Source organism: Apteryx mantelli, chromosome 8 (assembly GCF_036417845.1).
Source record: "Apteryx mantelli isolate bAptMan1 chromosome 8, bAptMan1.hap1, whole genome shotgun sequence".
Classification (NCBI taxonomy): Eukaryota; Metazoa; Chordata; class Aves; order Apterygiformes; family Apterygidae; genus Apteryx; species Apteryx mantelli.
The window spans coordinates 36,849,597-36,866,602 of record NC_089985.1 but is presented as its reverse complement, the minus strand read 5'-3'; the positions used below and the strand labels follow the sequence as shown (position 1 = coordinate 36,866,602).

Sequence of the window (17,006 nt, the reverse complement as noted above, 5' to 3'; positions counted from 1 at the left end):
GGCATTGAAAACTACAACTGTCTGGTACCTAGATAGTGTGATCAGCTTCAGGTGAGGTTGAAACTTGTGCATCTCTATAACACAGTGGATGTGGAAGTGCTGGCCTCGTTCAGCTCAGCAGCTGCCTGTTGCGTCTGTGGCATCCTGGCACATTTGTAGTGGAAGGTGAAGCACAGGTTGGAGAGGGTTAAAGATGGCAGTAGAAGAAAGGGATTGAAGCAGAGCTTTGTAATGAAAGGGAAATGGAGATGAGTGGAGCAGTGGGAAAGGAGGCTGGGGCCGAGGGCTATGTTTTTGTCTCCTTTTAACATGTTTGTTCTTAAGGTAGCAGAGGCACTCCTGTTCTCCTGTGTTTGACAGAGCAAGGAAAAGCGTAATGATATAGCCTACCCATCAGAAATATTGAGAACTAGGCCTATTCCGTTCATGGTCGTCTTAAAAAAAAAAAAGAAGAAAAAGAAATACATCAAATTTCATTACATTGAGCTTATATCCTCCAAGTGCCCATTAGAAAGGTTTTAGGATTTCCTTTTTAATTAAAATAATTTTTTTTGAGCTTAATATGTTCCTAAAACATCTATTTTAATGTATTTTCCCACTGTTTCTAAAAGCCAAGCTGCGAGGAAGGATAACTGACCACAAAGAAGGCCAGATGTGCTGAGCAACAATATTTTTCAGATTGCCTGGCAACAGGCAAAAGGTGATTCCAAGATGAGGCGTCCCTGTAACAGTGAGCGTAATGACAAGACCTGTGTTGCATCAGGCTGGAGAAGGCTTTCTCCTGATTGTCACAAAGGGGTACAATGGCCATTTTCAGTCTGCTCTCAGCTCTACTTGGCGGTGTGATTTAGAGAGCTGAGATCCAAATAGGAAGCTAAGAATGCCGAGTTCCAAAACTGAGTGTAGTGAAACTCTCCTTGTGGTAGTAGACAGTTGTTTAACTTCTCTGAGGATCGCTTTACTGTTGCCTAAAATGGTTATATTCTTACACTTTAGAGGCTAACTCAGAACATCAACTAAGGCTGTGAAGTCACTGGAACCTAAACACAAAGCATGAGTTTTCCTGAGTCTGGGCCATGCTCACTGACTTCAACAAGTGTTGTGAGGGTCTTTGCTGGAAATCTAAATTACATAACATGGCAAAACATTTTAGCAATAAAAGATGTAATGTATCATTATTGCATTCTTTGCTTACCTGTGTTGGACTCCAAGATTATCTTTAAAATATCAGGATAAAATGAAATATGGCCACATCTGTAGCCACATGCATAAAAAAGAAAAGGCTACAGATGTCTAAACTGTTGAAATGTTTTCAAGTTGTTTTAAGTTCTTTTGATATAAAATTAACCACACTTTCTTTGTTCAGTAATGCCAACCCTACTCGTTGACTCTTTTAAAATATTCTGTGGAGTCTGCAAAAAGAAATTCCACAGAATGGAAAGAAAATGCAATCCAAATCACTGTTTTTAAAAATAAATTGAACATGAAATAACAAATAGAGATGTAGCCAACACTTAGGGTCCAGCATTTACTGAAAAGACACACATGGGTTATATTTATCTTCCACAAGTTTTTAACAGGTTGATACTCTACAATTTATTTCACTAGCTGGATTGTTTTAGTTTACAAGAATTTTCTTAGTCCTTTTGTCTTCGCTCATGCATCAGTGTGAAAGTAAAATAAATATTTCTGCTACGGGATTCTACAGGATGGTTCAAAAAACTGGAGGAAAGAGATCCGTCTTTCTTACTCTAATCTTATTGAATGTTGTTGGTTTTAACCCTACCACATTCCACTGAAGTCTTTTATATATTCCTATCACCTGTATCTGTTTTCAAATCGGCAGAGAATATCACCTCTTTTCTGATACACAGATGCAGGACAGTTTGTGTCTTCCCCTGACTCTCACCATACAGTATGATCTGTTCTGCAATAAATGCAAGAATGTTGGCTCTCACTTACTGTGTTTTTATTAAGGTATTGTACAAGTATTATCATAAAAAAGCAAAGCTAAGTTTCTACCGGTTGTATTAAATAGACCTTTAAAATGGGAACAGAGTGTAACTGATACAGAGTGAACCTGGAATGTGGTGTGAGCTGCTCCATTCATCATTGTGAGATATGAACTCTTGTATGCAGCAATGATAATTCAATGCTGTTATTGTTAACCACTTCAGTCCTTAGGTAAGGACCAACAGCAACCAAAGAGACTCAGAGATCTCTTATCTTGATGGCCTTGGAAAAAAGAATCGTTGTCTTCCTTTGCCAGTCTGAAAGAATCAAAGGAGCTGTGCTTAACAAATGGTCATACTGAAAGCTCGTATTTTTGACCCCATGGACTGCCCAGTGGACCTAAAGAGCTGCACAGTTACGTTTGAACAGCTTTAGTGATTTTTCTGTGTGGAGTTGATTTTGTTTAATAGTGACTATCTATTTAACTGCTTTCTCAGCACCGTGTTCAGATCCTGCGTTTTCTACCTGTCCATCACAGAAGACCTGGATAATTCATAGGTAATTCACAGAACTAGGAGGGAATTCTGCCCCTTAACACACTCTGCTGGAGCTGTTCACCTCTAAGGGGTTTCTTGCCTCCTTCTGCCCCAGGAGAAACCTAGTGGTGCACATTATTGATATCAGCACAGAGATGAAGTCAAAACACAGAAAGTTTCCAAAAATATGCAGGGTAAAAATACAGCTTGTGATAAAAGATTGGGTTTTCAAAGCTTTGTGAGAGAGATTGTAACTGTATACGTTTCCCTACATAAAGAATCCTGGTCAGGCAATTTGGGACCACATCATGTGATTAATATGATATAAAACGTTAATGTGATTTAAAATAAATCTTTCAAAATCAAGTGTTAATGGAAGTCTTGTACTGAATTAGAAGTCATTGCAAAGGTCTCTTAAAGTGCAGAACTTTCCCCTCCAAAGGGCTGAGAAGACCAAATGCCTAAAGGTCTGGTGTAGCAGATGGTGCAAATGAGTGCAAAGAGGTCAGTAAAAGATCGGAATATCCTCTCTTTTGGCTCTCTAGACCAAGATCTGAAAGTTTGTCATTTGGGCAGGGTCTGCTTAAGGCTGTGATATGATACGTGACTGATCACACCAGCTTACTTGTAAAGTGATTTTCCTTCTCTTAATCTGTGTCCACAGTTCAAAAATTTAGTCCCAAATTCACACCCATTCTAATAGTGATTTACTGAAACTAAAGGAAGAATCTTGGTTTTCACAAGGCATAAGAAATCTGTACTGTTTCTACTATCATATGGTTGGACTTGCCTTCTAGCAGTTTTAAGAAGAGCTATTGTTTCTATCTGCCAGTCTTTTCTGTGACATGGCTCCCCCCAGACTCCGTGTTATTGTAGGAATTAGGCACTCCCATTCACAACACAGACTGGCATAATATGCATAAAAGACTTTGGGAGAGTGATGAAAATAGTCCTTTTGTTTTGAAAGTTTTGAAAATGCTGTATTTTCATGAGTCATTTTGAAGATTCTGCTTTTTGAAGTTTTCAGATCATGAATTAGAGCCTTCAAGCAGGCGGCAAAGTGCTATACATCCCTATTTATGCTCTTAATTTACTAAGCCTATAGGAGTTGTAGCAGTAGCTCCAGCCATGCTCTAACGAAGACTATTCAGCACTGGATATGCTGAATGGGATGTTGAGTATCTGTGCAGTACCTTCTCTGTGACACCATGTTTTGCTGTGCTGGCACCTTTTGAGTTAATTATTTTCTCTCGGTGGAGAGCTTTGGTGGCCTCTTCCAGCATGGATGATTTTCACTTGTTAGAGAAAATTTAGTAGTGTTTGGTCTTTCACTAGTTTCACGTGATTCATCTGGCTGCCAATAATAACGTTCCTTTTCTCAGTGTTGTCGTGGTAAATTTTGGACGTTGCATCCAAACAAAACCCAGAATGGCAAAATACTTTTAAAAAAGAAGTAATTAAAGAGAATGGAGCAGTAAGAAAAAAAAAAAGCAAATGACCTAGTTTGGTTGTCGCCACAAAGCCCACAATGCTCGGGGGATATCTAAGTATGTTAGGCAAATATTTCAAATCTATCTCTATTTTGAATGTGAGTCGTTTCAATTATACATCATTTCAGTTATTTGTTCATTGTCCTTAATTAGGTAAACTCCAAAGCACTGTAACATATGTTTGTTGTTGAGTAATTACTCTTTCCGTAAGCCCTTGCTCTTATCTATCTACAGCCTTAATAGTCAATTTTATCAGTAGGAATGAACCTTCCTGAGCAGTAAACAAGATGTTCCCTGGGGAAGGAAAAAGCTATTGCCCTTTAGTAGGATTGGTTTTAATATTGATTTCATTGTCACTCGGACAGGTTTCCCTTTGTGCGAGTAGGAGCACTGTTTTCTGCTGGGTGGCATTTACCCCTAGCAAGAAACGCAGGGCTGGCTGTGCAGATCCTGCCCAGTTGTGCGCGGTCCTTCCTGCGGTGCGGAACCCCATGGCAGTCAATGGGCCCGATTCTCACGTGACGTCTTCTGGCATAAATCAAGAAAAAGCTCCCTCCAAGTCACTTACCCCAGAATGAAAGCAGCAAGATATCCAAAGCTGAACTAACTTGATTACTCATATGGAAGGAATTGCCTGATTGCAGCCTTCGCACACTACTGTATCAGCCTCTTCTGTTCCCTTCATAAGCATTTAAAGTTAAAGATATAAATCAAAACTGCAGGACAGAAAAAGAGAAAGACAAAAGTTATGCTGATGGATTCCACTTCCATGAGATCCTTCTGGAAACCATTCTGCTTTTATTAGATTTACTCTCTGTAAATTAGGATTAGTTTTTTATATGGATTTATGAAATAGCTAGGGTTCTCCTGAAGGCAGGGCGAACCCTTTGGTGTACGGGAGGGAGCAGGGGCTCCTTTCATCTGTTATTGGTAAGTTACAGTATGTAGGTTAAAGGCCCCTAGATACCAGTGAAGAGGAGATCTAGTTCCAGACATGGAAAATGCTTAAATCTCCTGTATGCCAGCCAGTGAAATTAATATTGTACAAAAAAGCCAGTTGTCAAAGGGCCAGATTCTGGTCTCAGTTACACTGGTGTAAACCATACCTTTTAAACCTTTTTTTGAAGGCAGTGGATTTGCTCACTTGAACAGCGGAATGTAGGCTCTGGTTGTCTGTGTTTGGAGACAATCTCTTGCTCCTTGTTTTAGTTTGCTGCAGGGGAAAAGTGAGAGCCGGGTGTTGTTACTTGTCCATCGTTGTTCCAGCTCCCATGAGGTGGGCACGTTTCAGAGGGCACTTTGATGCAGGAGTGGCTTCAGATGAGGCGCTCTTGGGCAAGTAATTTTTAGCCCTTGTTAACAAATCTGTAAGGTACTTTGTATAGGAAAATGTACAGCAGACTAGCTGAAATGCACACCTAATTTCATGGAGTTAACATGAGTGTTTGGTTCCTTTGTGGGGAGAAAATGCATTTTCTGATTTGACAGCTACAAGAAAAGATAATCGTTCTTGACAGCACAGGGATAATGTTCATGTTATTCTAGGAAATCTCTGTCTTCAAACAAATAGGTATCAGTGTGTGCTACAGTTGGTATTGGTATTGCTGAACTTTGAGTGGAAGCTTCAAGTTTCTGTGTTTTGATAATATGATAAAATTGATAAAATTCATATTTAGAAAGACCCTAATGAATTTCATACTTGTATCATTTGGGAAACGAAAAAAGAAAGAGAAAGTGTTTTTACTACTGGTCCAGTATAAACGTAAAACGTTTTTAAAGAATTCTGGAGGGAAGATGCATTTTGAATATTGTCCAGATAACATTGCTGATGGAAAAAATGAGGAACCGTGAATTGGGTATCGTAGGTATGACTGATTTACCAACTTTTCTCAGTGTTGTGGCCTTTGAAAGTGTATAAAACTCTTTTTCATCAAAAAGTTGAACAGTGTATTTTCAACAGTCACCTTTACATGTGACTCACATATCTAAATTAACAACTAGGGGTCTTATTGTACTGTTTTGCTATGGTAGATATTACCACTGAAGTGAGTTAAATTATGAGGGGTTAAAGCCAGAATAGGAATGGAATAAAACCCTGTGGAGTTGTGGACTCCATACGATATAATTATTATTTATGTCATAATTACAACCAGGACAGAGCCGATCATCACAAACACCCGCTGTGAGCTGAAAAGCATCCAACATGATATTCTTAAACACTTAGGTCCAAAACCACCAGATACAATTGACTGCATTGTGCTGGCCAGAAGATGCTACACTTTTATACAGCTTCTTTATATCTTCAGAGCCATTCAAAACAATCACAGAATATCAATGGATTCAGGTCTCAGAATATTAATCTGAAATAACTAAAACATACATTAATTGCCATGAAAAAGGCTAATGACCTGTTTTGTATAGTTTAAATATATATTTGTATTTCTCATTAAAATCTCATATATCATTCCTAAAAACCTTGCAAGATCTGTTTATTTATATAAAATAATACTGGCCTGCACTTCCTAAGACTTACCACATACCTTACTATTGTGATTGGAGCTCGGTAGAAAAAAACCTGTATTGTTTTTTCAATTTTTAAAATTCTGACTTCTTAAACAAAAATCAAACAAATAAATGATCAGGGAATGTAATGCATAAGCCGAACACTGAAAACTTTTCACTGGAAATGGAATTCTACTCTGGAAATGTCGCAGTGACGCCTCATGAGACTAGTAATTTGGGTGTCACGTGTACCTACTCTTTTCTGTGGGTCTGGATCCTTGCCTGGACTGTGTCTTCATCTGCCATGGTCTTCCTTGTTACAGTGGTGCCGGGGAGCATGCTGGGGGAGCTGTGGAGCCCAGCCAGTGGAGGAGAATGAACTTTTGTGCAGGGAGCCCTTTCACAATTTCTCCTGTTACCAGAGACTTTTTCTGCCTTCCACAGTCACCTGTTTCTCCTTATGTATACTCACCAAAAACCTGAATGTGGTTCTCATCGCTTTCAAAGCATTCATTGACTGTAATGGTAGAGGACCACAGCAGCTCAGGGTTTCCCACTTGCCTTTTGACAGCTATGGGGATAGCAGCTATACATAAGAGGAAAAGGGGGTTCATGTGCGTTAAAGGCATCTTTGATCTGAGAAGCCGTGCTAAAGCAGTGACTGTCTAAAATGAGCACAAACCTCTGACTTGAACTTCATGAACAATACCACAAAACTACAGCCACTGCAAAACTAGAGTGTGGTCTTATGTCATGACAATATCATTACCTGAATACAGTGATATCTATGTAATTATATAGTATTATACCTAGATCAATATCTACCTGTTCTGCGTAATATCACAAATGATAATGTCAAAATGATAGCAGTTGTGCCCAACATGGGTTTCAGTAAAAGGAGGACCAGACCTGAGAGCAGTGCGATGGGGGTTATTTGTGATGAGGATGTTTGTAAGTCATATGGCTGCTCGGTGGGATTCATTTCACCGAACTACAGCTGTCTAGAAGTGAGGTACCCAGTTTAATCGTCTTGGTGCCTTCTATAGTCAAGGGGGAGAGGAAAGCATGTCCCAAAGGTGCATAAGCCCATTTTAGATACCCGTTTTCAGATGGCTGAATGGCATAGACCTTGTCTGTGTCAAACATAGACAGCAAAACCTCAGTGAAATGAATCCTGCCTCATAACACCTTAGGAAAAGACAAATCTTGGTGCTAGTGAGAATCGGTGATTTGCACAAAACTGGGCTTAGGCTTCATCTTTTGTCACTTTGTCGGCAGAATTTGTTTTCTTCCTCAGTGTGCGACAGTCAGTGCCTCCGTAGTAAATGGAATAACTGCAATGCTGCCCAGCTCTGTAATACCCCACCAACAGCCCTGGATACAAGGGCGAAAGAGTTACTTTCCTGGGCTCTGTATGCATGCGAAAAAGATATGCTTGCCATACTCCATTAGTTTCTGACACCATTACATCACTATCATCGTTTACAATAATAGCTTATTTGGAAAATACAGTTAAATTTATACATTGAAACAAAGTTAGGTTTTTTTGTCCTACTGTTGACCTGACAGTAAAGTAGAAACATGCCCATCTAAAGTCATAATCACAGAAATAATTGTCTGCGAAGAAAAACTTGACTTACGTCACTGTTTTCAGAGCTCCTCTCACTGAAAATAAAGACTTCTAAAAAAACTCTAAAATGTCCTTCCCCAAAATCTAACATAAGCAAGACTCTGCCATAAAAATACACAGAAGGAAAGGAAGCTATCACACTAAGTTTTTTTGAGTTAGAATATGAAGTGTAAAACAGCCCCATAACTTAAAAAGAGAAATAAACAGCTGTAATTCACAGACCCAGATTCCTTTGGAATTAATTTTTGCTTCATTGTGAAACTTTTCATTTCCACTGCCATGTCATTTACAAGAATTTTGCAAGGAAATCCAAAACAAGGAGCATACAAAGTAGTAATGAATATAGACGGTTCTTGATTAGAGGCTTATGATTATTTCTTCTTTTTTTGACAGTGAACGGTGGCTACAGTCATTGTAATTTGATCTCTGAGAAGAAGAACATGATGGACATGGAGATGACAAATAGCTCAGTACCTGTCTGCAGACAAGGTCTGTTCATCCATGCAGGGAGCCCACTTATGCGAGACCACACACTGTCCTGTGAGAGGCTGCTTCATGTTGGGCAGCTGAACTTGGCACACTCGGATATAAGGTATCATTGCAAGTTTTATTGGCTGATACACTTTGCTGTTTTGGAGTGCTTCATTGTTGTAACCATTGCCAGTAGTAGGCTCTGGGTTTGAACCTGGGTTTTCCCTTTTCCTGGATTTTATCTTGTGACCAGATGTGGGCGCTACATTTGGAAGAGTATTTTTGGTTTTTACTTCACTTTAGATGTCCTTCTAAGATGCTCATTGAACCACAAGGCTCATTTGCAGGTTCTCACTGCATGGACTGAAGTGCAGCCATTTGGCACATGTGCCCAGACAGTTGTCCATGGCAGTGCCAGTGGGAGGCGCTCTAAACGCAGCTGCAGCCTCCCTGCCCTGCAGTTATGATACGGCTTCTCTATGGGGACTGTTCCAGCACGCTCAAAAGTCACTGAGAGTTTTGCCAGGGGCTTCGGTAGGGTCAGGCTTGCCTCCTCTGTACCTCCATCGCCACCCCAATCCCGTGTTGTTTCCAAATTGTAGCCTGGAAGGCAGGGATGATACTTACTCCCAAACCAATGTCTCCCATATGGCAATTTGGCATGCCACCATCAAACTTACAGGAAGCCAATGCCACTTTTATTTCTACAGCATTTCCTTTAATGAAGTATTCTCAATGTTCCCATACAGCCACATCCTTGGTATTTGCTTTTAAGGCCGTAATGTGAAAATTCGGTCTCTGGTTTTGATATATACACTGGAGTTGGATCTGCTATGAACAGAATCTCTATTTAAACATTTGCTATAAATTAATTATATGAAAACACAGAACTCCATTATTTTTTTGTTGTTGTTACAAATTTAACATTACCAGATTTTAAACAAGTACCCTAAACAGACATCCATTGTGAATAGAAGCCTGCTCCAAATTAAAACCTGTCCATCTATTTTAATTACACTGCTTTTTGGCAGGGGATGCAATATGGAATGATCTTGACCTTTTTGAAGAGCTGCAGAAAAGAAAAACCTCAATAAAGTTACAGCCTTTATCTTAGATACTTAGAATAATTGGCATGCTCTGCCTGGAACTATCAAGCCCAAATTTCCATAGTCACAGCAAGAGAAAATGTGGACTATGGCTTGGTCTTGGAAATCTGGCTGTTTCTGATTTTATTATACATATTTATGTCTTGTTTCCCCTTTTCCATTTGCTTGTGGGGTAAGAACATCTGCGTTTTCAGGAAGGGAATGCACAACAATATAGCAAGCAAGTGGAAGGAGCTTTTTGTTTGTTTGTTTGTTTGTTTGAAAAGGACAAATAATATTGATGCCACATAACAAAATATTCTGCTATCACTACAAAGATAGGTAGATGCTGTTACTGCTGCATTTAAGTCTGCTTCCTCCCAGGCCCTTTATGGCTTAATGTGGGACTGGCAGTTATCAACCTTTTTTTATTCTGTCAGTGAGGACAATTATGAGACAAAGATAATTAGGGCAAGAGCAAACAAAAGGAGGAAGAGAGTATCCTGCTTAGATCTTTTTGAACCTTTTTGTAAAATCTATAATGAGGAAATGACAGATACCTGCCTACTGGGGATCACAGTACCCACCCTCAGAAATATGAACCCCTTCCAGCCCCCATCTGAGAAAGGATTCCCAGAACAACATAAAGGATTGTCTGCTGCAGAATATGAGAGGCCGCTATTATGAAAAAGTAGCAGGTGATGGGCCTAATTCCCTCCCCTTTGCTCGATAACACAGTCTAAATCCTTGAGGTTCTGCTGCTTCCTAAGTAACTGTTTGGAAATGTTTCGGAAATATCTTGAAGATATAGCACAGGTCCCTTCTATTCCTTTGTGGGTTGTTTGTGTATCCCACCAGTCATGCTCTGCTTGTGTGTCCACCTAGCTAATACTGTTTTCATCCCATCATCATGGGATTTGCAGGGTAATGTCAATGCCCAGCTCTACTCTATGGACCTCCCAGGCACAGCGTCTAATTTTAGCACTGTGTTGTTCACCAGACACATGATACAGAGCCAAAACAATACCTTGGCATGTGAGAGAAGGTGGTCAGCAGTTGGAATGATTTCTGTTCGTGGTATCTGTGATGCCAAAAGTTCTTGACAAGCAAGTAACAGAAAACATGATCTTTCCCTGAAGATTTAGGAATATGAGGACATAACTGAGGAGGGCTGAATGCTCCTCAGGTTCCAGTGAAGTCAGCGGCAGCCAAGGGTGCTCTGTGCCTCCCCATATTTCAACCTTCATTAGAAGATGTGTGAGTGAAGTAAGGCTGGAGTGGACAGATACCTGAGCACATGGTAGAAGGTGCAGACTCTACTTGGCACTGGTTGTTCTATCCGACCCTAGTAACCAGACAGAAATAAAGTCAGATATCAATTCAAGCAAGCTCTCTGGGTTGAGCTTTGAACCACTTTGCATTTCTAGGATGTGCAACGTCCAAAGAAAACCCAAACAAACCAAAGAGCACCTCCCACAGCAATCCAAAATCTCCCTCAGGATTTGGGGTTACGGTTGGCTTTGTGCTTTTATCCCTCAGTGGACTAAAACTTGTTATCCCCTTCAGCATCTCTCTGAATCACTTTCTCTCAGAAACTGTATTTTAGAGATGACTGCTTTAATCCAAGAATCATAATCCATCTCCTTCCTGTCCCCTCTTTTCCCTCTCAGTTAATAGCTTTTGAGTTTTGCAACAGAATTGCCGCTACATGCTATCTGTGAATGAGATGTGTGTGGGACTGGAAAAGTCCTAATACCTCCTTTACCACAATTGGAGTCAGCACACAGCTAATGTTGGCCTTTAGTCAAATAATCCATTATCAGACCCAGCACACCCGCCCACGCTGTGCTCAGCGCTCAGCGTATAAAACCCCGGGAAGACGGCAGAGCAGTCAGATAGTGTTGCAAAGGGTCCCTAGATGTGCAGCTGAACAATCTCTTCCAGCTTCTTAAAACTGTCAGTTATCGCAAATTGCTCATTTACAGTGGCAATGGAAGGCGTGTACATTTGTTTTGTAAATAACGTGGAGATTTCAGATACAGTCCTGTCTCCCTCTGAGGGCTGCTGGGAACTGCAGCGCTTCTGGCGTGGTGCTACTGGCCTTGTGCTCTGGCTCCAATTACCACGTAAGGGAGCCTCTTTGGAAACACTCTTTTAGTATCCTCTGAGAGGCTGCCATTTCTGTGCGAAGGCCTTACACTCAGCTTTAATCCACTATGCAGCAGTGCTGCTTCCTCAGACGATCCATCCCTGGTACATGGATGCTCCCTGTGAAGAGAGGCTGGTGGGTATGGTGTCCTTCCAGACCCCGCTCCCCGTCAGGGTCACTCATCGGGAAGCCCAGCAGAGCTGCCGTGCAGATGAGCACATCCACTCATTGCTCACTGCACTGTCATGCCGTCCTCTATCCCTCTCGCGCTCCTCTGGCTTGCTTGTTCCATATGTATTAGGCTTCTGTCCAGGGACTGCGAAATCCTTAGGGCAAGGACAGCCTGTGTATACCAGGCCTGGAAGCTGATCCCTGGCTGTAGCAGCAAGGCACCATTACAGGAGAAACAGCCAGTGGGTGTGAGAGGAGCCGCACAAAGCTGGCCTCCAGGCCCCTTCTCTCTCTCGCATCAGTTTTACTTCTGTGTTGCCCCTTCTGCCCTGTCCCTGAGGATCTGGGAGGAACCATCAGGGTTTTTCCTAGAACAGTGAAGACAAAATTGTGCTAGGAATTCAGAAAGCTTGCATTAATGCAACCTTGAGGTTCAGTACATCAACACAAAAAAATTAAGAAATTAAAAGAAAGCCCAGCAGACCTAACCATCACTAGAAATACAAGCTATTTAAATATACAGTGCCACAGAGAAAGCTGTATCTCTCAGAAAGGACTTGCTTTTGCAGATCTGCCCGAGCAACCTGTACTTACCATTACGTAGGCCCAGCTGGCTGTGTGGATAGGAAGCATGAATTCAGTGCCTCATCTCTTTTATTTCTGAAATAAGGTATTGCAGCTTGCCTTTTGGTTCAAAATTCCACTCTTTTATGCATCTCATATTCTACACTGTACCAGCATCTCAGCAATACAGTCCTCATTCTTAGAAAGATCTTGTACTGGAAACACAGACCAATGTTGCCGGGAGTTTTGGGAGCCCAGGATTTCTCAGAATCGGGATGTTTGTACCCTCCTGCAGGTACTCTGCACTGACTCCAACTTGAACTCCACACGTGGATTAGGAGCAGGATAGGAGCCTTACATAAAGCTTAATAATATGACTCCAATTATCACAGGCTGAAATGTAAGGATTTGGTTAGCTTTATATGATATAAGAAATGTGTTGTATTTACTTTAGCCCAAGGCTTTGTGACCACTAAACTATGATACAACCTGAATTATTTAGAAGAGTTCTCATATAGAAGAAATTAAATAATAGGAAATGCTGTTCCTGGCACAGTATGCTGTAAAACCTTTCTCAGAATGAGTTTGAAACAACATGCTTTCTACTGAGCAGTGAAGCTACAAGATAGCAAGGCAGAGTTTTCCAAACGTGCAATAAAAGGCTTTTACTTTGTATTTTGCTTATGCCACGTATTTTACAGACATATGGTTCTGAAAATGTTAAAAAATAATGTATGAATACTGTTGTGTTTTTTTTTTAACTCACCATCTGCAAAACCAGGTGCTTTAGGTTTACCCTGAGACCAACTGTGCAAATCTAAAGGGAGAAATTATAACTAATGGATTATGGAAACCTCTAAATTTATTAAATATAGCCTTTTTAAAATTTCAGTGGCAAAATGCGAGATCTGATTGTTCTATATCAATGAAAGGTGAGGAATTTCAGTTTTCTCGTGGCATTAAAGTTCTTTATATCAAGTACTTCTGTCCTTGAAGAGTTGGAGCTTAGAAACCTGTTGCCAGTGGCTGCAGTGTTGCCAGTTGTGTGCCTCAGACAAGTGTCATTTTTGACAATCTTCATTTCATGGGAAGTCTTTTTGAGAGTTTTTGTTGTTCTGTTTTGTTTTGGTTCGTTTTTTTCTCATCAGTAGTTCTTTGAGAGCTGTTATCAGGGAAGTGTTAGAAGTGGTCCTAACTTCTGATGTTAGTGGTGGATTAATGCAAATAATAGAGGTGAAATCATCCAAGCCATAAAATAAATGCAGTTTATTCAGCGGCTCTGCAGTTTATTGCCTGGGTATGTCCACATTATCTTATACAGATGTGTTTCATGCTTTGAAAGGTGCCAGGTTTGTCTTACCTGTGCTGTCATGCAAAACTTGCCAAATGGCCAGACTTTCTTCAGCTTTTGCGGTGCTAGCATCAAAAAAGCAAAAATCCGTTTATGTCAGCCTAAGACCCATGAAGGACCTCTCCAGAGAGTTTGTTGGTTCAGGTACAGCTTCCTTGCACACAGCTGTACTGTTTCTTGTTCCCAGACCAGCAAAGCACTGCGTGGAGAAGCCATAGGTCAAGCCCTGCCATGCTTCAAGAATATGTAAGGAACACCCACTGGTCCTGAGAAACAGAACACAGTTGGGTCATCCACAATAATCGTGTGTAGTTGAGGTAAAATGTTTCATTTTAAGGCATAAACCAATCACTAACTGCTTGGACGAAAACGTTAGGAAGAAAGGTTCCTAAATGCAGTGTTTTTCTGAAGTGGCTGTTGGGGTTCATTAATGCTCTGCTTCCGAGTGACTGGATTCAGCACACGTTTGGAGGCAGGACAACCTGCACTGGGTCATTCACCTTCAATGTTTTGGTGTCTCTAACTCTGTTTTATCTATGGTATGGTCTTGAGGAGATAGATGTCAAGGTGTTCAGGTCGAGAATCTCACATCTAAAGGCTACTTTGGCACTTGTTTGTTTTGTCTTGTTCATTTGCTGCTTTTTACAGTTGCCAGGAGTTCTGCATAAGTGATTTTCAATCTTTTTTGATTTGGAAACCCATGTAGGTTTTCATGTGGGAGATATAAGTGGGGAGACATGGACTCCAGTTTAAATGTATTGGTTTGGGGCTTTTCTTAGTTATCTTGCGTAGATCTGTAAGAAGTATACAGTCAGCTGACCTCTCATCGACTCTGGACCACTGGTTGGAAATGCCACGTTCTTTCTATGTATTCCTTTTTTCCTCACTGATTATTCTCCTTTAACTGAATGAAGGAAAGCATCTCTCCAAAGTGTAAGCAAAACTCAGCTGACCTTTTCTGATTTGTGTGAACAAGAACGCCAGGGCATTTTCCCAGTGTGCTCTGAGGAAAATGCCGATATTTGAATAATTCAAAAATGCCCAAAGCACTCAAACTTCATTCTCAGCTATTGTTTTGCCCAATCTATTATGCATTGAAAACCTAGATTGTGATTGATGAATTGCTCATAGCAGTGGAAGGGAGATTGTCTCTTCTGTGTGTAACCCACTGTGTAAAATTAATCCTGTGTAAAACGATGCTGCCTTTACAAGGATTGTAGAGGAAGCGTTGCAGAATTTTTTGATGTAATTGCTGCATTAGGCAGGCAACATTCAGCAGAGAGCCTCCATTCTCCAGGGCTTAACAAAAGTTGTGTCTTGTAAAAAATCATAAATCCTGTGGCAGTTAGCGATGCTTAATGAAGACTGTATTGCAGGTCGCCCAGGTTTCCAGACTCAGTAGATGCTGCCACTCCATGCCTGAATGGAAGTCACCCGGCTCAACATATCAAACAAGAGTGCCTGAGTGATTATAAGGTTGTGTCTGAGGCTTCTCCACATAGGAGGATTACGGAGGGGATGGAGCTGCGAGCCTCCGGTAGTCTGCATCCTGAAATAGACCTAATGAATAATAGCTTTACAAATTCACTTTCGTCTTACTTGTTTAATAATGAACATAGCTCCTCCCTGGGTCCCTTGTCACTTGGCACCCCTCAGCACTCGGCCAGGCTACAGTCGAGCAACCTGAAGAAGAGATGCATCTCTGTTGTGCCGTCTTCAGCTGAAGGAATCGATATTACAGCTATCATCCGCACATCGCAGACGTCACTGGTCACCTGTGTGAATGGACTGCGGACTAATTCAGCTGGCATTTCCTCTCATCCTGTGGAGAACAGTCATCACAGTGCTCAAAAATCCTCTCGGCCCCAATCTTGCTCTCAGCCTGGAAATCCTTGCAGTATTCCCTCCCCTCCAGCATGTCTTGTACCTATTGCCGCTGAATGTGACAGGGGTGACTGTGAGCAGATACAAATGCAGCAAGTGGAGGAGAATGGAAACCTCAGCCTTATGATGAATGGCACTAGCATTCCTCATCAAAACGCCTCGCACAGCACCCAGAAGGTGAGTTTCTTAAAACAAGAACCAGCCGATGATTATTCCTCTACTTCTGATCTTTTCCGACATCACCAGGGGTTGCCTCCCCCTTACCATCTACATCAGCAGCTAAGCCAGACTCAAGGGACACTGCCTCACTTACATGCCTCCATGTCTCCCAAGTCCCTTCAGCCCAGCGAGGGCGATGAACAAGACCTCAGCAGTGGCAAGCAGATCTGTCGGTGGATTGACTGCAGTGCCACGTACGACCAACAAGACGAACTGGTCAGGCACATAGAAAAGACACACATTGACCAGCGGAAAGGAGAAGACTTCACTTGCTTTTGGGCAGGCTGTGTCCGCCGGTATAAACCCTTCAATGCTCGTTACAAACTGCTGATTCATATGAGGGTTCATTCCGGAGAAAAACCAAACAAGTGCATGGTAAGTCTGGAATATATTTGTTTGAATAGAAACATACTACTTTGCTCTCTTTCTTGTTCTCTCTTCAATATTATTCCAATATAATTATTGTGCTTTCCTGTAATTTGGTCTGCAGCAGAGTAAAGGAGAACTGGAGAAAGACCTTAATCTAGAAGGAAATGTTTGAGTAAGAAATACTGTAGTTCTTGGAAAAGAGGTTCAGTTTCCTTATATGAGAGCTTAGTGCTTTATTTTTTTTTAATATTCATTAAAGCATTAATAAAGTGATGATCAAAGCATGCAGCAGTCATTTAACGTAAAACAAGTCACTGAGCCTCGGGTGACATTTTTAATCAAGAAACACAAAACACATCTAATGAAATTCTTTTCATTCCTTCAGCTGAACAATAACCCATAGAATTGTGAGTGCAAAAGTTTCAAATGGTAGTTTAGAAATGAAAAAGAATCTTGCTAAGGGTTTTAAATAGTTAAAAGAATAGAAAGAGTATCTTTAATTAGATTTTCAAAGGTTTTTAGGGGCTTTTTAATTTGCAAAATGGAGCTTTAAAAATAAGTGAAAACCATTGTTCTCGTCTGATCAAGAAGATGTAAACAACATCAGCGTTCCAAAAAGAGAATCTTGGGAA

General features: G+C 40.9%; 1 protein-coding gene across 1 annotated transcript in view; it reads left to right on the top strand.

Moving 5' to 3' along the window:
- The window catches only part of GLIS1 (GLIS family zinc finger 1), a 201,878-nt gene that overhangs the window by 85,663 nt on the left and 99,209 nt on the right, over nucleotides 1-17,006 (top strand). The window contains exons 2-3 of the mRNA XM_067300496.1: nucleotides 8,505-8,703; nucleotides 15,279-16,380. Coding sequence (XP_067156597.1) covers nucleotides 8,505-8,703; nucleotides 15,279-16,380 — 1,301 coding nt within the window. The remainder of the gene's footprint in view (nucleotides 1-8,504; nucleotides 8,704-15,278; nucleotides 16,381-17,006) is intronic.